The sequence below is a fragment of the Brassica napus genome, chromosome C1, assembly GCF_020379485.1.
Source record: "Brassica napus cultivar Da-Ae chromosome C1, Da-Ae, whole genome shotgun sequence".
Classification (NCBI taxonomy): Eukaryota; Viridiplantae; Streptophyta; class Magnoliopsida; order Brassicales; family Brassicaceae; genus Brassica; species Brassica napus.
This window is the reverse complement of record NC_063444.1, coordinates 24,260,584-24,282,685: the sequence shown is the minus strand read 5'-3', so window position 1 is coordinate 24,282,685 and position 22,102 is coordinate 24,260,584. Positions and strand designations below refer to the sequence as shown.

General features: G+C 47.1%; 1 protein-coding gene across 1 annotated transcript; it reads right to left on the bottom strand.

Annotated features, from left to right (window-relative positions):
* Nucleotides 1-3,172: 3,172 nt before the first annotated feature.
* On the bottom strand, nt 3,173-4,888 carry LOC106373554. The gene has a single exon (XM_022694044.2). The coding sequence runs from the start codon at nt 4,886-4,888 to the stop codon at nt 3,173-3,175; it is 1,716 nt and encodes a 571-aa protein (XP_022549765.2).
* Between the last annotated feature and the right edge of the window lie 17,214 nt (nt 4,889-22,102).

The window sequence follows — 22,102 nt, the reverse complement described above, 5'->3', positions numbered from 1 at the left end:
TGGAACTAAACTTCTTTGAGCACTGTCCTTAACAGGATCAAACATGCTCTGATACCAACTTGTAAGACCCGATCCCAGCCGTCTAGGCCGCGGACAAAGCCTCACGTCGCTCAGTCCATACCCTGACCGAACCTCTCAAAATTTTTGCCCCTTATTTAAAACATCGCCCATAGGCGAGGGCTAACTCAGATCAGGATTGGAGAGCTGGTGAATACTGCTAGTGAGCTAAGCGTTGATTGCTTGAGGGTCTCTTACAGGACCTGGGCCGCATGGGCTCTAGATGTTATGGTTGTCGGAGGACCCATGGATCCCGGGTGTTAAGGTTCCTTGGAACCTTTGGACCTTGCAATGATCAGACCTCGTGGGTCTCGGATGACTAGATCTCCTCTGGGGACCCTGGGGTCGGTTGGAGAATTTTAATAATCTTAGGACCCGGGGGTCTCTTCTTAGGGAACCCGTGGGTCCTGGACCCTGAGGTCTTGAGTTGGACACGTGGTCTTTGGACCCTGGAGTCTTTTTAGGGAACCAATAAGTTCTTGGCCCTGAGGCCTGTCTGAGCCCGGAGTTCTTTCTCAGAACCCGGAATTAAGGTTTTAAAGGGACCGCATTCTGCCATCCTAGGTGAGGCCACTTTCGGTACCTGTTGGGGCACCGATTTCTACCACTCGGAAGCTGGTCACTATCGAGTTCCCGTGTTGCATGCTGCTTTCTGCAGAAAGCCACTATCAGACTTAGAGGGTGCTGGTGTGGGCGAAAACCCAAGTGCCAGGCTTTGCTACTTTCCACGTCTGGAGAAGTAGAATATTATGTGGTGCTCCCGAACTTTTGCACTTGCTCAAGGGCAATTATACCTCGTGTCCCCTGCATTATTGTGGGACCCGAAATTCGCACTGTCGATTTCCGTTTAAATAAGGAAACTAGGAAAACCCTAATTTCCCAGAAGTCCCAGATATCTGCTAATACCATACGCCAAGCAATCAGAACACAAGAATGACAATGATAAAGTATAAGAAATCGAAAAGAGAGCAAAGTAGATCTTATTCCAAATTCGCGTTTGAGTGTTACAACAAGGTAAGAGACTGGGCTACGAGAGCTGTCGGCGAGATTCCTAGTTCTAAAACTCTAAGACGATAATAACCTAGTTGAGTCGCAGCTCGAATAACAAAAACAGAAATATGCCTAATTGCTCTAAGTGCTAAGTTTGCTCTGAGAAAAGTCCTCCCCCATGCCTCTCGCCTAGGACTCCTTATATACTGGCTCCTAGGTCGGTTTATGCTTTTCCTCTTCTGCCCTTAAGCCGCCATAGCATAAAAATGGAGATATTCCATTTTTTTCCGATCTTCGTAATTATTTTCAAAATTTTGTATTTATCCGCGGAAACTTGACATTTATCTTTCCTTGCGAACCAAGCGTAAACCGTCATGCGGCTTACGGGCTGTTGGTTATGAAATCGTAAGTTGGGCCTCAAGTCATGTCTTAGGTCCCTTTGGGTTGTCTTCTGACTCGAAGTGTTTATTACGGCTTCTTTCGATAAAAAACAAACTTTCCGCGGTTTTTGCCGTAAAGTTTGATCGATGACTTAGAATGGCGGGAAACATGAAATGGGTCCGCAACGGTCTTCGGGAGATAGCATCGAGGGGTAGACGAGAATGCATGGACTAATGTCGTATCGACGTGTCGGAAGAGCTCGGTCGCTACGTAGCGATCGAGCGTTCGTTCTGCTCGGTCGAACGCTCGGTCACTACGTAGCGACCGAGCTTTGGCTCGAGCTCGATCGCTACGTAGAGACCGAGCTTTGGCTCGAGCTCGGTCGCTACGTAGAGACCGAACAGCGTGCATGTGCGGTAGTAGCATAATGACCGAGCTTGGTTCGTCCGTGTTCTGATCGTCATACTCGGACCTATCCGTAACCAGTCTGGGTATGTTTCCAATGGCTTTTGTTCGATCTAAATAGAATTCGAACGAAGCTTTATCTCGGGAACATACGTTGCGATGCTCTCTTGACCGAGCATGATTTGTTGCGAAAAGACATACTTGTATTTTACGGGGATTTGGACGTTAACTTCGCCGGAACCGTTTTCGACCCCAGCAATTATTCTAGCATGTAGCGTTTTAATACAGGTACTTTCACATTTTTGGTATTTTTGTTTGGGACCCCGATATGCCTAAGGCTGTACAGGGGTTTTAGGTAGTATTGACGGCATACTCGGGCTTGCGCAGACCCATTCCTACCTTATGTCTCATACCCGTTTTGTTTTTTCGTGGTCGTACCACTTGTCATTAAGGGTTGGCCAGGATCGAAGGTCTCTTGGACCTGATCCAGCTCGTTTGCCCCTTTAAGTATTATGGCATTCCTACTACTCTTTTATAGTCGGAACTATTTTATTATATAAGCTTTGTCCGGAGACGTTTCAGCGTACATAGGAGTAGGAAAACATAATGCTTAAATAATAGATAAAATAATTAATAGAAATCATGGTCCGGAGACCATACAAGATATCAGCTTGCGAGGTACCCCGGTGGTAAGGCCATGTTTTACTTCTTGTTGCTAGGTGATCCGCAGGGTTTGACTTGCTTTTGGGACGAGTGTCCTAGCTGGAGGGTTCCTCCTTCTTCTGCAGGTTTCTGCCTCTTTCTTGGGTTTAGGGACCGCAGTCGAGACTCGTTTCATGCCCCGGACTTTAATGTTTGGGGACCATTGTCTCTTGTTGATGAAGGTTTTCAGCATTTCCATGAAACGTGTAGTCACATTCATCCACCGGAGCGACCAGGTCCGGAGGCCTCCTGCATGGCTAAGTGTCTCCGTCCTGTGTTTGCGAGGCGCCCTTTGCTCCGGATCCATCCGATATACCCTCTGAGGAGGTCTCCTTGAAGTACTCGTGCCCCACTTGTTTATCCGCGAGACCACTGGCTGATACCTGATAAGGTTTTCGCTGATCTTGTCTATGTGAGGCGGGGGACGAGGGTCTTGCGAGGACTAGGTCTTGCGAGCAGATGCGACTTTGAAGGGCTTCGGGGGAGACCATGCGGAGCGGTCGACATGGGTTCTCTGAGGATTCCTCGGGTTCTTGGAATGATTCAGGGTCCGCCTTCTCCAGAACTACCCCGAATTACTTGTATCATTGACCTCTGATCCCTGGGTTTGTGGGGTCCGAGGTCTTCTCTGTAATTGCTATAAGACCTTGGTCTTCCCCTTTAGGGTGGTCTGGTAGCAGGATCGAGAGTTCTCCTGGTCTCCCCTGATTATTCTGATGCCCCAGGGTGTAGGGAACTTCACCATCTGATGAAAGGTTGAAGGGACTGCTCCCATGGCGTGAATCCATGGTCGTCCCAAGATCATGTTATATGCCGATTGGCAATCTACGACCAGGAATTTGGTAGACATGTTGACCCCTTCAGCGTATACTGGGAGGATAGCCTCTCTGGCGGTTTGCTTGACCTCGCCGTTGAACCCGATGAGTGGTGTTACCTTGCGCGTCAGGGTGCTCTCCTCCAGCCCTAGATCTTGGTATGCCGTCTGGAAGGTAATGTTGCTGGAGCTGCCGTTGTCTACTGGTATTATTTTCACCAAGCAGTTTGCTACGGTGAGAGAGATAACTAGAGCATCATGGTGGGGAGCTAGGATCTTCTCTTGCTCCTTAGCTGTGAAGCTTATCTCGTCGGTGCCTAGAAGTAGGCGCTTTGGTTGGGTCGTTTCCAGACCATGCTTAGCGTTACAGGTGCTTTTCTTTGCGGCTGCGTGACTCACTCCGCTTACTTCCGAACCTCCGGATATGACATGGATCACCCGATCTTGGCGAGGTGGTGAGGTTGGTGCAGCTCCTTTGGGTTTCCCTGCTGTCTCTTTGCTGAGGTGGGCCTTGGCTTTCTCTGAGAAGAATTCTCGGAGATACCCCTTTTGGAGTAGTTGGTTGACCTCGATCCTCAGGGCGATGCAGTCTTCGGTTTTGTGGCCATGATCGTGATGGAAGTCACACCAAAGTTCCGGGTTCCGGAACGAGTCAGGTGCTTTCATCTTTGGAGGCCACTTAACATGTTGGCCCATCTGTTTCAGTGCGTTGACTAGCTCTAGCGTTGATACTAAGAGATGGAGGATATCGGGCAAGGTAGATACCGACATCCCTTCTTCCTTCTCTTGAGGCCGGTACTGGAACCTGCCCCTGTTCCTACTACCAGAGTCTTTGGATCCTTTCTGGGAGGATCTTTCCTCTCGGTCTCCTCGATCTGATCGGGCTGACCTTTGGTCCTGCTTTGGCTGAGCCTTGGCACGGCTAGCCACATCTTCCTCCCACTTCACCTGCGCCCAGGCTCGGGAAAACACATCTTCCATGGTCTTGCAAGGGTACATGGTTAACTCTTTGTATAGCCCCCCATCTGGAAGTAGACCTCTTTTGAAGGCAGAGATCGTGGTAGGGATGCTGCATTCGGGGACCGCCACTTTCTCCTGGTTGAAGCGGGCTATGTAGTCTCGCAGGGGTTCCACTCGATACTGGAGGATCTCGTAGAGACCATCTGAAGTCTTCTCCAGGCTCCTACTGCTTGCGAATTGCTCCACGAATTTGTCGCTCAGGCCTGTGAAGGAAGATATGGACCCGGTGGGGAAATTGATGTACCATTGCAAGGCAGGTCCGATCAGAGTGGAACCGAACCCTTTGCACATCGTGGCTTCGTGAGACTCCTTAGGGAGTGCAACCGCCAAGATCCTTTGCTTGTACTGCGTGATGTGATCGTCGGGGTCGCCAGTACCATCATACATCTTGATGCTAGGGAAGGAGAACTTTCTAGGCATCTCGACTGAGGCGATTTCCTCCACGAAGGGGGTATCGGCGTAGGAATCTGGATTGCTCCTCCGGAATGGGGGAGCTACTCCCGGTAGGCGTTCTACCATGGACTACCTGGCGTCAAATCTCTTAGAGAAAATATGCTCCAGGTAGGCGGTTATGGAGGACTCTGTCGCCTCAGCCTTCTTGGGTGCTTCCTTCTTGGGTTCCGGCTCGGAATCACTCTCTTCCAGGTCATCGATTTGATGATTATCGGTCCCTTCCCGAGTTGCCCCAGCTACTCCCGACGTAGGAGGTGTATCGGTTGTGCCCTCTCTGGAGTTGGGAGTGTCCAGGTTTCCCGTGGGCCGAATTTGGGTAATGAAACGACGCTTCTTGTTGCCTGTTGCATTGAGGGCTTGATTCTGGTCCCGGAGGACAGTGTTCTCCGACTGAAGCTGGCTTAGCTTCTCGGCGCTTTGCACCAGCTGTTTGGAGTGTTCGTCAAGTTTCTCCTTCATATTTTGAACTTCTTTAGAGAGATCGGGGTTCTCTCTGGTAGTCTCCCGAGCTCGGTGTGGGAACCGAAATTCACACCGTCGAGGTTTGTTAATCGGAGGAAAGCTAAGTTAACCTAGCCTTCCCTGAAGGTCCCGGTTATCTGCTGGGCCACACACAACACAATCAATATGAAAGATTCGAAAGTAATAAATCGTAAAAGAGCAAAAAGGGAACAAAGAGGTCTTATTTCCGAATTTACGTTTGAGCGTGAACAACAGGTAAGATCCAAGGCCACGAGAGCTGTCGGTATGGTCGCTAGTCTAGCCAACTAAGTTCTAACCTAGTCGAGTCGCAGCTCGATAGTAAAAACGAAAAAATACCTAAATTGCTCTAAGTATTAAGTTTGCTCTTAGAATGCTCTCTCTCTTCTCTTCGTCCTAGGTCCTCCTTATATATTCCTCCTTAGGTCGGTTTACCTCTTCTCGGGCCGGATTTGTCGCGAAGCGGGCTTTTCCATATTTCCTTCTTCTTTGTGATTATCTTCGGAAATTTGACATTTATCTCTTCCCGCGGATGCGATAAACCCTCATACCAGTTATTGGGTTCAAGTCTTTTGGGATCAAAGATGGGCCGTTTGTCAGCAATTCGGACCCTCTTTGGGCCGTATCGAGATTTAAGCGTTTTTACGATTTTACTCGCGAAGTAGTCGTGGGTATAGGAATGGTTCTTCCAACGGAACCCTGTTTCTTCGCATAGCCGAGGTAGTTGGTGTTAAGTTAACCGTAACCTGCTCTACTACGAAGAATAGGAAACTGTTCGAGAGACATAACCTTCCCAACTTCCCGAATACTTTCGGCGATGTTTTTTAGACGGAACATTGGTGTCGTATCCACGGACCCGAAGACTTAGTTACGGAAAATTTGGACCAAGATGCATGGTTATGGGATGGGACCGGGTTCGGAATGGTCCATGGAGAATTGGCCGTACTCGCTGGCCGAACTGATCCGCGGCACGATCGAGCTTGCCGGCGAGCTGGCCCGTGTCACAGCCGAGCTAGCCGGCGACTCGACTGGCAACACGGCCGTGCTCGCCGGACGAGCTGGCTCGTGTCGCGGCCGTGCTCGCCGGGCGAGGTGGCTCGTGTCGCGGCCGAGTTTGCCGGGCGATCCGTTTTGGCTGTTTGTTTTCTCGGCTTTTGAAGTTTTGACCGAGATTCGGTTTTTCTGAGGACTTTCGGACATCGATTCCGCCGTGACCGATTTTGACCCCAACAGTTAGCCTCCCAGCTAGCTAGGATCCGTGGACCTGGGTGTTAGGTCCTAGCTTGCGGTATGGTCTATTCTAGGTGTAATTAGACGTAATCGTTTGTCGAAAGATTGAAGGTGAATAGAAAAAAATTGTATAAGTAAGGGAAGTAAGTTTTTCAAATTCTTTACTCACTTCTTCCCTTAAGAAAATATTCCTTCAAGATAGAAATTTTTTCTCCAAGATCTCTCTTTGCTCAAAGAAAAGGTTTCGGAAGGAGGTCGGAGAACAGAACCGGAGACAGGCTGAGCTCCATTCTCGGGCCCTTGTCCGTGCGGAGAGGAGAGGAAAGAAAGCGATTGTCTCCGAAATGAAGCGGAGGGCTGCTTTGTTTGCCCCCGAATTCGAGAGATTTAAGGATGCTCAAGAATTCGTGGGCGATTTTCGCGAGTGCCATGGCTAGGTTGCTACCCTCTACAAGTCGCAGAACGAGGACTTCTCTTTTCTTGCCGAGGTCGCCGAGATGTCGGATCTTATGAACGGGTGTGCCCATGCCTAATCCTAGATTCCTCCGATCGAAGGAAGGGTCCGACAGCTTTGGGATTCCATCGAGGTCTGGGAGGACACGGCGGAAGCGGGAACTGGTATCGGTGATGAAGGTGCCGGAGTTGCGGACGGAGAGGTGGACCAGCCTGCGAGCTCGTTCGGGGTCTCCATGTTTGGGTTCTTCGACTTTGAGCTTTGAGGATTGTTGGGATTATTTCCCTTAGTTTTATTTCGAGGTTTGATGTATCTAGGCCGAGTGTGGCCGTATTTGATTTATGTGTGTTATGGCCTTGCGAGGCTATGTGAACTATGTGTTTGAGACCGGCCGTTTGGTGGCTTTGGGTCCTAGCCGTTTTTTGCGGCTTCTATATATATGATGAATGATCGACATTCTGTGCGTTTTAGTTTATACTTCTGCAAAATGTGAGGGAAAGATACAAGTAGTCACTTCGTATCTTAACTCTTAGTTTATCGTCTTGTTCGTTTGCTCTTACTGAACGAGGGCGTTCGTAAACGTTTAGGAGTTTCGCGAAGTTTCGTGAGCGTATTAGATATAGACGAGTAGACATGTTTTTAAGATCTCGTATCATGTCTTGAGATGTTAGTAGACCAGTAGGACTAGGTTTAGGGCAAGACCTAGGTTTACTTTCGGCTCTAAGGCTGTGCAATGACTGATCGGCTCTCGTTTTGCCTGTGGGCGATTTCTACCTGGTTCTTTCCGATTTAAAGTCCGCGACTTGGCGCCGGCTTATATGACTTGTATGGAACGAACCGAGCACTCTCCAGAGACTGTCTGGAGTGCTGACCAAAATTTCTGATTTCTTGTATAGCGCACTATGGTATCCTTGTCGGATGTAAGAGAACCTTTACTTTTACGAAAGGTAAGACTACGTGTTCTTTTTTTAGAACGTTTTGGGTTTGTCCATCGGGGCCAATCGACGGCCAATTTTTAGAGTCGCAGACGGACCGTGCGTTTGGATAATATCTCTCGAAATTATTTACGACGTCTCTATTTTTCCGAAAGGTATATCCTTTGTAGTGAGAAAGTTATGATATTCGTTTTTAGAGAAGATGTATTTGGTCTTGCTTGACCATTGATACGCAGTGATTGTTGTTTAAGTTAGTTCCCATCGAAGGACTGCTTGAAAGGTATGCGTGTTTGGAGACCCTTGTCTTGGATGTTTCTCAGGTTAATCTCCGATTGTTGTGGATTATTGCAAGTGAATCGGGAGACCGTAATAAAATGAGTTTTATTGGAAAAGTTTTGAAAATATCGAGTACATGTGTGGATATTCCAAACTTTGTGGGAGTATACGAGTATACGTACCCACTCCCCCCCCCCCTTTTTGGAGAGGGGGATAGCTGAACTTGTCAATAGGACAAGCTGCCTACGTACCTCTTTCGAGGATCAAGCCATCTCGTAGTTCTGCTTTGTTGTTGCGGGCGTTCCTGCTCGTTGGATAGGGCCGTTTCTGTTACTTCGGCCGTTGAGGCTTTAATTAAATCGGCGGCCGTTTCGTGAGTCGGGTTTTCCGCTGGTAGGGCGATGGGCTCAGGGATCGCGTCGCTCTCCGGACCCGTTGCCTGGGCGAGTGATTCTGAATCGCTCTTTGTGGAACCTTCGGGAGTACTCTGAGTTTTCTTGACTCGCTTCGGGCTAACCGCAGGGGTGTTCCGAGTTTGTCGTAGCTTATGCTCGGCCAAAAAGCAGAGCCTAGATTGTTTCTGGCATCCCCAGATTACTGCTGTTCCGTTTGGTGTTGGGAACTTGATGCTAAGGTGGTAAGTCGACGGTACTGCCTTCATTGCGTTGATCCATGGGGTTCCCATGATAACATTATAGATGGTCGGGTTATCGACTACGGCAAAGTCAACGATTTTCATGACTTCCCTTGCCATGACCGGAAGTTTGATCGATCCGAGGGTCATTGATGTTGTGCCCAAAAAACCGGTTAGTGGTTTTGGTTCCACGATGATTTCCCCGAGTTCGATGTTCATTCTCCGAAGATTGTCGCGGAAAATTTCGTTGACCGTGCTGCCTGCATCGATGAGGATTCTTCCCACTTCGAGGTCTCGAATCACCAAGTCGATGACCAGCGGGTCGCAGTGAGGTTTATCGAGTCTGACGGTTTCCTCCTCCTCGAAAACATTCGTATCGTTTGGAACGTTGTCGGTCAGGGACCGGGTCGTCCAGTTAGAAATTGTTTCCGCCTTTCTTCCATAGGCCTTGATGGACGAAACAGAGTCACGGTAGAATTGCGATTCTCCAATGATCATGTTTATCCTCCGGCGGGTACTATTGTCTCCAAGGTCATCCTGCCTTCTTCCGCATTTTTTGCCAGACTGATTTGCGCGTGCGTCCCTCTCGGGAGACTCTTTATCAGTCCTGGGAGGGCGGTCGGAATCCAGGATGAGGTCTTTTATGCTAGTGACCTTCGAGAGGTCGCCAGCGAGGAGTTTTGCGGCTAGCCTTGCGCCGAGAACTTTGCAGTTCGTAGTGGAATGACCTTTGGTCTGGTGGAACTTGCAGTAGGAGTTATCCTTATACTGGTTCCTGGACCAGGTGTTTCCGGAGGTCTTCCCTTGTTCGGAATTGATAGTGTAGTTGTGCTCGCCCTGGATATCTTCTCCCTCGTGGTGGACATACTTGTCGTTTCGAGAGCTTTTCTTTTTCGTGGGCGTCTTCTGCGGGTTGTACTTCTGGGAGAGGATTTTCATCTCCTCTTCCATTACGATGAAGTCCGTTGCCTTATAAAGAGCATCCTGAATCGTTCTCAGTTTTTCGAGGGATAACCATTGCCAGAATTTTGACCAGTACCAGAGAGTTTTCTTCAGAGCATCGATCGCCACTTTATCGCTGATCCCGGTGACTCTTGCCATTACTAGCTTGAATCTGTTCATGAACTCGCGAAGTGTCTCATCTTCTCTTTGAGACAGGCTCCAGAGATCGACGTCCGAGGTTTCTCTGTCCATGAACATGGAATACTGCTTGAGAAACTCTGAAGCAAGTTGGCGGAAACTTCCGATGGAATTTCGTTTTAGGCGAGAAAACCATTCGAGCGCGGCTCCTTTGAGGTTTTCGACGAAGAGGAGGCAGTAGCCAGCGTCTCGTTCACGTTCCTTGAGTTTGCACCTCCCCATCGCGATCTGGAAAGACTGCAGGTGCACTTTGGGGTCGGTGGTGCCATCGTAGATGGGCATTTTGATCTTCCCCGGGTCCGAGACGTTGGTCTCAGTAATCCGGGCAGTGAACGGGGTTTTGCGTGCTTCCTCGAGAAGTCTGTCGATCTCGGGCGCAGCGCTTGTCGCGTGGTGGATTTGTGATTTTACCGCTTTCACCTCCTCTGCGGTTTTCGCGATGTACTCGCGGAGATCGTGGATCTCATCAGGATTTCTGGCAGCCTTGCGAGCTTGTCTGTGTTGGCCGCGGTGGATCCTGGCCTGCTTCTCGGCCAGCTCCTCCTGTTCTACCCAATAGAGGTTTTCTTCTTCCTTGGTCATGGGTTTTTCGAAGGACGCGTCCTGCCGAGCGGACTGGCTTCGCGTTCTTCTTGGGTGGGTGTCAGCACCGTCGTCCGAGTGCTCGGACTGGTCGCTTATATCCAGGTCGATGCGCTCGATTTCTTCTCCTTCGTTGCTCCCGGTAAGAGGTGGAAGGTTCTCCGCAGTTGGCTGTGCACCAGGCTGGAGCGTTCCATCAGGGTTTTGGCCTGAGAAAGCCTTGTCCACGTGTGCAGCTTGATTTCCCGGAGTTTCGAAATCAAGTCTTCTGCAGCTGCGGGCTCTTGTGGTTCCGCGCGGGGCTTTGCTCCCGGCCTTCGCCGTTAAGGTTTCCATCTGTTTTGCGAGAGAGGCCACGAGTTTTCCTTGTTCGTCTGTCTTTTTCTGAGCGGAGGCGAACATTTCCTTCATCTGGTCTAGTATCGCGGCGTCGGTAGTGACCGTTGATACGTTTCCAGCTAGAGTTTTATCAGCGTTGGCATCAACGGGAGTCCCGTCGTGCGTTTGCGGGTCTTTGTCAGCGTTGGTCGTCATATCGGACTGAGCGTGTGTGGTCTTTCTAGCGCCAAACTGTGGGAACCAAAATTCACACCGTCGAGTTTTGTTAATCGGAGGAAAGCTAAGTTAACCTAGCCTTCCCTGAAGGTCCCGGTTATCTGCTGGACCACACACAACACAATCAATATGAAAGATTCGAAAGTAATAAATCGTAAAAGAGCAAAAAGGGAACAAAGAGGTCTTATTTCCGAATTCGCTTTTGAGCGTGAACAACAGGTAAGATCCTAGGCCACGAGAGCTGTCGGTATGTTCGCTAGTCTAGCCACCTAAGTTCTAACCTAGTCGAGTCGCAGCTCGATAGTAAAAACGGAAAAATGCCTAAATTCCTCTAAATATTAAGTTTGCTCTTAGAATGCTCTCTTTCTTCTCTTCGTCCTAGGTCCTTCTTATATACTCCTCCTTAGGTCGGTTTACCTCTTCACGGGCCGGATTTGTCGCGAAGCGGGCTTTTCCATATTTCCTTCTTCTTTGTTATTATCTTCGGAAATTTGACATTTATTTCTTCCCGCGGATGCGATAAACCGTCATACCAATTTTTGGGATCAAGTCTTTTGGGACCAAAGATGGGCCGTTTGTCCGCAATTCGGACCCTCTTTGGGCCGTATCGAGACTTAAGCGTTTTTACGATTTTACTCGCGAAGTAGCCGTTGGTATAGGCATGGTTCTTCCAACGGAACCCTGTTTCTTCGCATAGCCGAGGTAGTTGGTGTCAAGTTAACCGTAACCTGCTCTACTACGAAGAATAGGAAACTGTTCGAGAGACATAACCTTCACAACTTCCCGAATACTTTTGACGATATTTTTTAGATGAAATATTGGTGTCGTATCCACGGACCCAAAGAATGAGTTACGGAAACTTTGGACGAAGATGCATGGTTATGGGATGGGACCGGGTTCGGAATGGTACATGGAGAATCGGCCGTGCTCGCCTGGTGAACTGATTTGCGGCACGATCGAGCTCACCGGCGAGCCGACCGGCAACACGGTCGTGCTCGCCGGGCGAGCTGGCCCGTGTCACAGCCGAGCTCCCCGGCAACTCGACCGGCAACACGGCCATGCTCGCCGGGAGTGCTGGCCCGTGTCACGGCCGAGCTCACCGGCGACTCGACCGGCAACACGGTCATGCTCACCGGGTGAGCTGGCTCGTGCCGCGGCCGTGCTCGCCGGGCAAGCTGGCCCGTGTCACGGCCGAGCTCGCCGGTGACTCGACCGGAAACACGGCCGTGCTCGCCGGGCGAGCTGGCTCGTGTCGCGGCCGAGTTCGCCGGGCGATCCGTTTCGGCTGTTCGTTTTCTCGGCTTTTGAAGTTTTGACCGAGATTCGGTTTTTCTGAGGACTTTCGGACATCGATTCCATCGTGACCTATTTTGACCCCAACACTCAGTGCATGTCGGTGATTTGGCTTTGCAAGCCGTCTATTTGCTTTTGAAGCTCAGCTGTCGTTTGAGCAGCTTCAGTTGGTTCGCCGTGCTCATCCATCGCCACCATCACGTAGTTAGTTTACTCTTCTCCTTCTACCGCCAAACTGTTAGGGGATTTTTGTGTAGGCTCTTTGTGAGTACTACATAACAATGGATAGGCTGGTAAACCGGGTGAGTTTGTATATATTTCGTAGGGGTTTTAGAGAATAATGGAAAGATAGGCTTGAAAAGACTTTTATTAGATAAAACAAGCAAGATTACAAGGTATTAAGTAAGAACCCTAATTCTAGCCGTCTAGTATTAGTGTCTAAGCCATGGAGAGGTCGATCCCTTGCTTTAGGGTTTTAGTAGCTCTTATATTGTCGTCTGGGAGTCGGTTCCATTAGGTTAAACTCTTCCATATTCAGAAATATGGAAGGTTCTCCTCATCGGAAGTTTTCCATTTTTTGGAAGGGAGCTCGGTTCCAGGGACCGAACTTGGGGTTCCTTTTATCAAGGACCTGGAGCGTTCCCTTATCGGGGACCTTGAGCGTTCCCTTATCGGGGACCCGAGGGTCTGGGCTCTGCCTGGAAGCTGGGGGAAATGATACCGGGGTATTTTTCCCTAACACCCCCTGATAGGGCTGACCCGTTCATAGCAGAACTGGAACCAGGGACGGCCCCAATGTCCAAAAGTCCCTATTGTATGGCTCCTGCCGAGATGGCTGAGCTGAAGTCGATCAAGTCCAGTGAGGGATGAGGATCATAGCACAACCAAGTCAGAGATTGACCTATGGTTGGGGTGAGACGGTTGAGTCCCGGAGTGGATCAGAACATCAATATGATCAAGTCCGGTAAGGGACGAGGGTCAGGACACGACCTACTCGGAGATGGACCTATGGTCGGAATGCACGGTCGAGTCCCTGAGTTGACCAGGACTGGCATATGATCACGTCCTAAATGGACCAGGATCGAAATATGACAGTCTGGTGTGGACAAAAGTCAAGTTGAGGCGGTTTAGTCTTGTAAGGACTAAGATCGCAGTATGGCCAAGCTGGGAAAGGCTATGGCTGGCTAAGGAATGATCCAGTAATTGGTGGCTAAATCATAAACCGTAGTGTCCGGGAAGGACTTAAGGAAACGTAACAACCTGTTAGGATTCATGGTAGAGTGAGCAGCCTAAAGATTGGAACATGTTCGCTAGGACTTGGCGGGTGCATCGATTGGTTTGGAGATTGGTTGAATCTACTAAGACTTGAGTACGCAGTATGTTCCTAGGGACTGAATTTGATCTAGTCATGGACTAAGATCCGAAAAAGAAAAAAGTCTAGAGTAGACGACATTCTAAAGAGAGATATGGACTTGGTGCCTACTAGGACCGTAATTTGGAGAGTTGGGTCAGTGTCACAAGTCATGTCTTGGTATGGGTGCTTGATGGACCACTTGATAAGATTTTTAGGTTAAATCTCTATCCAGTTGGGGAGACTTGTATATATGATGATCAAGACGTGATCAGTGAGAAGGAACAAGGAGGGAGATGCAACGAAATGGTTAGGAAGAACCAATCGAGCATGCTCCATGTTCCGGATGCAAAGAGTTCGATTGGAATCTTTTGTTTTGAGACAAGACATCATCACTTGGGAAACGGAAGCAAGAATGAAGGCTGAGTATCCTGAGTGGTACAGTCAGTTCCTTCCTGACACAACACCTGACTTGGATTCGAGGACGAATCCATTGTTAGTGGGGGAGACTTGTCATGTTCCTGATCCTAGATAGGATCGCCCGGACGGGCTGTGGTGCGAGGCAATGTACTGAGCAGGTCATCTAACCTTGAGACAAGCGTACCATGGCCCAAATTGATGGTTAAGGACGTCAGACAGCTGAGACTTAACCTGGATATGATGGAGACAAGTTAAATAGAGCTGGGCGAGTGATTCAGTAGCTGGACGAAGCCTTGGTCAAGCTCAATTAGCTCAATAGAGTGTGGAACCAGCTCAATAGAGTGTGGTGTCAGCTCACTCAGTTTTGTTTAGCTCATGGGAGCTGATGGACTAGCTACTCAGCTGGGGACAGCTGGTGATCAGCTCACCTCAGCTTGGCGGAGTGTTCCGGTCCGGACTAGTGTGGCCGGGTCTAAGCGGTTACCGAGCCGTCCCGATGGTCCGTGTGGGACGATGAGCCCAGGTTCGATCTTGGCTGAACCAGGCAATGAGACAAAGGCCTGGGGGAGTTGGTTTCCGTGTGGGAGCGGTTCTGAGCGATTTTGGGCTAAAAGGTACAAGGGGACAAGTGGCATCTCCTTGGCCAATCATTTGTAACCGATCGGCCAGAGCAGTTACCAGTCCCTCTCTCTATAAATACATACCTTGGGGTCGATTTTTGGGCATGATATTTCCTAGGGAAAGCCCTGAAGAAATCGTGAGACAAAAGAGAGAGAGAGTGTCCAGCGACTTGAAGAGCAACCGTGTGTGGTGGGGCTTGATCTGTTCCGATCAAACCGTGACCGTGTGAAGAAGGATGGATACCAGACAGAAAGAGAAGGAGAAGGAGATGGAGAAGGACTTGGCGCCTGGGGATCGGACTCCTAAGGTTAATGGTGTGGTTCGCAAACCATTGGACATAGCCGGTGGTTGATCCGACCAAGTCTATGGTCTGATCTGTTTTGTTGGTTACACCCATCTCCACTTTCTGATTACTTCAACTTATACTATGGATGATTATGGTTTAGTCTGTGGGTTCAGACTTGATGGCACTGAACCATGGCCTTGGCTGGTTCAGGAACGAAGCCCATGGCCTTAGCCGGGCTGTTCATGATCAGGATCCATATGATCCGGGTCGATTCATTGGATTCTGATTATGGGAATCTCTTAGTTGAGATTTGTCATGAGTTTTAGTGAATTTTAATTAGTTTTTGGAGTACTTTCGAAATTGGTCAGATTTGGGCTTGAGAGGACTTGGCATTATTAGTCCATGAGAGGACTTGGCATTATTAGTCCATGAGAGTACTTGGCATTGTTAGTCCGTGAGCTGGACTTGGTATCACAAGCTGATAATGCAAAAGGATGTTGGATGATGCATAAGCCGGGAATGGCCAAATGCATAACCTTAGTTGTTTGAAGGCTCTCAAGGGTTACTTAAGTCTGTGGGGATGGTGTGCTGAATGACTAAGTACCTAAGGGAGTTGTTTTGATGCGTAAAGGAGTTGTACACAGTATATGGCAGCTGGCCATAGCTCGGTCTTAGCTCAGTTCGAGTGTGACAGCTCGATCAGCTGGTCTATGAGTTCATTCAGCTAGAGCAGCTGGGCCGATGAGCTAACAAGCTCCGTGGATGTGGCTAAGGTATGATCTAGTAACTCTTGCTTAGTTCTAGATAGAATGGACTAGAGGAATGGAACCTAAGATTCGTATGACTTGATTCGGGTCTAGGATCGACCTTTGAGCTAGCTGGTAGTTGAGAGTACTAATCATTAGCTGAGGTGATTTGACCATACAAGTGTTAGATTGGTTATAGACCAATGGATGATAGATGTTATTCCGCTGTGTATGTGTTGAATTGATCTAAGGTAGGAAAAAACTATGGTAGTCTTGAGCTAAGATCTGAGTTAGCCCTCGCCTATGGGCGATGTTTTAAATAAAGAGCAAAAATTTTGAGAGGTTCGGTCAGGTTATGGACCGAGCGACGTGAGGCTTTGTCTGCGGCCTAGACGATCGGGATCGGGTCTTACAGTTAATCCTGATGCATACATTGACTGGGAGACGAGAATGGAGTACATCTTTGATTACTATAGCTACACTGAGATGAGAAAGATCTCACTAGCTGCTGCTCAACTCACGGAGACTGCTCTAACTTGGTGGGACAGAGAGATTTCAGAAAGGAGAAGGCTTAGACGCGATCCCATTGTTCTTTGGGATGACATGAGAGCCTTACTGAGGAAGAGATATGTGCCTAGCTACTACTACCGGGATCTACAAAAGAGGTTCAGAAAACTCACTCAAGGAAACAAAACAGTTGAAGAGTATTATGAGGAGTTTGATTCACTTAGAAACTGCTTGGAAGTACAAGATTCGGAGGACACTTTGATGGCACAATTCCTAGATGGGTTACAAGATCGGATTACAAGAAAGGTGGAGAGGCAGAACTATGAGCACTTCCATGACTTGTTGCACTATGGAATCCAAGCTGAGCAACATACCAAGTGCAAGACAGCAGCCACCAGTAGAGGCAAGAGCAGTTGGACTCCACAAGCACAAAGAAGCAATGACAAAGGCAATTCTATTGAAGTGGAGAACCGGTTTAAGAAGGGCGCAACACCAGAGGCATCCAAGGGAAACAAGAAAGACCAAGGGAAGTCTACTGCACCTAGGAACCGTGACATTACTTGCTACAAGTGCCAAGGGAAGGGTCACTATGCTCGAGACTGTCCAAACCAGAGAGTCATGATCCTTAGAGAAGATGGAGGATATGAAACCCAAGAAGAAGGTGATTAGGATACGCCTGTTACTGATGAAGAGATCACTGATTATCCAGATGAGAGAGAGATACTTGTGACCAAGAGAGCATTGAGTGCCATGTTTGAACCAGAAACCATCCAAAGAGAGAACATCTTTCATACTAGATGCACCATAGACTCCAAGGTATGTAGTCTGATCATTGATGGTGGTTTTTGTACTAATGTTGCTAGCAAGTATTTGGTTGATAAGCTAGGTCTCAAGAAGACTAAGCACCCCAGGCCGTATAGACTCAAGTGGCTAAATGATGAAACTTAGTTGAAGATTGGTGAGCAAGTGGTGATACCATTCAGCATAGGCAGATATGTTGATCAGGTAACTTGTGATGTTGTTCCTATGCAAGCCGGCCACCTTTTGCTTGGTAGACCTTGGCAGTTTGACAAGGAGACAATACACAATGAGCGCACCAACTACTACAGATTTACTCACAACAACCGCAAGCACAACTTGCTCCTTTAACCCCACAACAAGTCCTAGACATGCAAAAAGAAATGGACAAAGGTAACAAGGCAAGTAAGACCAATCTTTATCTTACTTCCCATCAGGTTTTAAAATCATTAGAGTGTACCACACAGGTGCTACTAATGATCTTTAAGGAAGGTGTGTTGACAGGTTATGAGGATCAATAACTTCCACCAGAGATTGTTCAACTTATTGAGAAGTTCCAAGATCTCTTTCAGAAGATATCTCCACCGGTTTGCCACCTATTAGGGGAATAGAGCACCAGATTGATCTTATTCCAGGAGCCCCATTGCCAAACAGACCAGCCTATAGAGTGAATCCGGAAGAGGCCAAGGAATTGGAGAGGCAAGTGCAAGACTTGATGGACAAGGGGTACATCCGGGAGAGTCTAAGTCCTTGTTCAGTTCCTGTTCTTCTAGTGCCAAAGAAAGATGGGACTTGGAGGATGTGTGTAGACTGTCGTGCCGTCAACAACATCACTATCAAGTATAGGCATCCAATACCACGGCTAGATGACATGCTAGATGAACTCAGTGGTTCCACTATCTTTTCTAAGATAGACTTAAAGAGTGGTTATCATCAGGTAAGAATGAAGGAGGGAGATGAGTGGAAGACTGCTTTTAAGACTAAGAGAGGTCTATATGAATGGCTAGTCATGCCATTTGGTCTCACCAATGCTCCAAGCACCTTCATGCGCCTCATGAACCATGTCTTAAGGGCATACATCTGTAAGCTTGTAGTTGTTTACTTTGATGATATTCTAATCTATAGCACTAGCTTAGAAAATCATCTTGCACATCTTGAGAAAGTCTTAGAAACCTTGCGCCAGGAACATCTATATGCTAACCTCAAGAAGTGTACCTTTTGCACTGATCAATTAGTTTTCCTAGGCTTTGTTGTTAGTTCTCAGGGACTAAAAGTGGATGAGGAGAAGATCAAAGCCGTGCAAGATTGGCCAACACCAATAACAATCGGCCATGTGAGGAGTTTCCATGGACTAGCAAGCTTCTATAGGAGATTTGTTAAAGACGTCAGTACCATTGCTGCCCCCATTAACTTCAGTAATCAAGAAAGATGTGGCTTTCAAATGGGGAACTGAACAAGATAAAGCTTTTCAAAAACTTAAAGATATCTTAACTAATGTTCCTGTTTTGGTTTTTGCCTAATTTTGATAAGACTTTTGAGATTGAATGTGATGCTTCAGGAACAGGTATAGGAGCTGTGCTAACTCAAGGAGGAAAGCCATTAGCCTTCTTCAGTGAGAAACTACATGGAGCAACACTCAACTATCCCACTTATGACAAGGAGCTATATGCCATAGTAAGATCATTGGAGGTTTGGCAGCACTACCTCTTATCCAAGGAGTTTGTGATCCACACTCATCATGAGACACTTAAGTATCTAAGAGAGCAAACAACTTTAAAGAAGAGGCATGCCAGATGGTTAGAGTTTGTGGAGTCTTTTCCCTATGTGATCAAGTACAAAAAGGGAAAGGAGAACATTGTAGCTGATTCTTTGTCAAGAAGACATGCGCTTATATCACTTATGGAGTTTAAAGTCATGAGATTTGAGAACATCAAAGATCAATACCCTCAAATCCTGACTTTGGAGGCATCTATGTGCAATGTAAGAAAGGCACCTTTGGTTCTTTTAACAAGCATGATTATTTTCTTTTCAGGGACAAGAGATTGTGCATCCCACAAGGATCCTTGCGAGACCTGATCCTAAGAGAAGCTCGTGATGGTGGCCTTATGGAACATTTTGGGCGAGATAAAACCCTGAGTATTGTAGCTGAGCACTTCTTTTGGCCACACTTTGAGAAGAGATGTAGAGAAGTTATTTGCCTCAAAGCAAAATCCAGGTCATATCCTCATTGTTTATACATTCCATTACCTATCCCTGACCTACCTTGGGTAGATATTTCTATGGATTTTGTTTTAAGATTACCAAAGATCAGAAACAAGGATTCTATCTTTGTAGTAGTTGACAGGTTCTCTAAGATGGCACACTTCATCCCTTGCAACAAAACCAGTGATGCTTCTCAAACAGCTGATCTGTTCTTTAAAGAGGTAGTTAAACTTCATGGTATACCTAGAACTATTGTTTCTGACAGGGACACAAAGTTCTTAAGCCACTTTTAGAGAACCCTGTGGAGAAAGTTAGGTACAAAGCTACTCTTCTCAACCACTTGCCATCCCCAAACTGATGGGCAGACTGAGGTTGTAAACCGCACTCTCTCTACTCTTTTAAGAGCCACGGTTGGTAAGAATTTGAGAAATTGGCTTGATTGTTTACCTTTCATTGAATTTGCTTATAACTGCGTGCCCCACTCTGCTACTAAGCTTTCACCTTTTGATATTGTGTATGGTTTTAGGCCAAATACACCACTGGACCTCTCGCCTATTCTCCCACATAAAGATCAGATGGTTAGTACTGATGGAGAGACCAAGGTCGAGCTAATGAAGAAGATCCATGAGAAAGTTAAGTCCAATTTGGAGCATTAGAATGAGTTGAACAAGAAGCAAGCTGACAAAGGAAGAAAAGAGGTTTCTTTTGAACCAGGAGATTGGGTTTGACTACACATGAGATCTGAGAGGTTCCCAAACCAGAGGAAGTCCAAACTATCACCAAGAGGAGACGGTCCATTCAAAGTCCTAAAGAAGATCAATGACAATGCATACCAGCTGGAGCTGCTAGGTGAGTTTAATGTGTCTTCTACTTTCAATGTGTCTGATTTATCTTACTTTCATGCAGATGAAACTGTTCTGAGGTCAGAACCTTCTCAAGAGGGAGAGAATGATGAGGCCATAGAACCAGATATCAACATTCCTGTCCTTAGACAAGCACCAAGAACAAGATCAGGAACAAAGAGAATGGCTGCTGGTTTCTGTGAAGCTGTTGAAAGAATGTTTATCAAGGCCAGCCTCAACTCCAACCTAGATGATCTCAGCAACCGCTTAGACAAGCTCTCCATATTCGCATCAGAAGCTAAAGAAGACATACCGTATGTTATACATGACGGTCCTAGAGATGATGCTATCCTATGGTCGATCATTCCACATAAAGAGATGATTTCCTTATTTACTATCTGTCCCCTTTAAGTGAAACGGTGTGCATCAAGGCTAAAGAGTCAAGCCTCAAATGACAACACTCCATGCTTCAGCTTGTCTCTCTTCCAACAGCTACTTCTTTCAAATCAACCCAAAGAGGTAAGTAAGGTAAGCACATTTCATATTTATTATAATTCGATTTCTCTTGCAGGTTTTGAGTCTTTCTTTAATTTATTTTCTGAATAAATCAAAGCATTGTTTAGCCTATTTCTTTCTTTAGGTCCTAGTATTGAGTCATGTATTAAATTTTCTTCAAAGACCCCTAGAAGGGCATAACTGCATCGGCATCTATATAAGCCCCTATAAGCAGTTTTGTATCTTTTAACCTTTATGAAATATATGAGTCAGTTTGCCCCTAGCAACTAAACCTAAGTCTTTCTAGTGTTTGTGAGAAGCAGCCTTGAGAGCAACTTCTGTTTTATCAAACTCCTTTCCATAGAGTTTGTGGCTACACCTCGATCCATCTGATTGTGCGATTCAATCAATCTCTCTATTCATCTCCATCCATTGTTCTTGCTGAGTTGTTTGTGAGAAGCAGCCTTGAGAGCAACTTCTGTTTTATCAAACTCCTTTCCATAGAGTTTGTGGCTACACCTCGATCCATCTGATTGTGCGATTCAATCAATCTCTCTATTCATCTCCATCCATTGTTCTTGCTGAGTTGTTTCATACGAACAAGCAGCCTGAATCCATTCTCCATCCTCCCGCCATATCTCATTCCTTGAGTTAGTAAGTTGGTTATACGACCAAGTGCTTTCTCCCATCTGACCAGCCAGCTTGAGAAAAGTGCTGATTTTGCCCATATCAGGTGCTATTGCATAATTTTGGTGGAGTTTAAACCCTCCAAAGAGAGAGATTCACTGGGCAAAATGGAAAAGGTGTGTTTACCAAGAAAAGAAGGCGGGATGGGTTTTCGTATTATCCATAAGTTCAGTCTGGCTCTATTAGCAAAACAACTGTGGCGACTTGTCCAATAACCTTATTCATTGGTGGCTCGAGTTTTGAGGGGAAAATACTACAGAATGAGCTCGCCTTTGCGAATAAGCTCTATAAACAATATATCCTGTGTAGACCAGTATTTCAGCAGCACGAAAACTATTGTTACTGGATATTAGACAAAAAGTTCATTTTGGATATGAGATTAATGTGTGGGAGGACCCTTTGATCTCTATCACACCGCCTAGGCCGGCTCGACCTTCTTCCCTTGTATTACACCCGAAAATGCGCGTTAGTGACCTTATTAATGGAGAGTCAAAGGAATGGGATGTTGGATTACTAGAGAACTATGTTGTCCCTGATGACATACCTCTTATTCAAAGTTTGGCCATAACCTCAACTCATCGCCGAGATACATTCTGTTGTAATTACACAAAGAACGGTAAATATACGGTTAAGTCTGGTTACTGGGTAGCTCGGAATTTACTGAAAATTGAGGAAGACACAGAGGTCTTGGAACCCAATATACTATACTCCAAGTCTTTGTTTGGAAAATTAAAGAACCCCAGAAG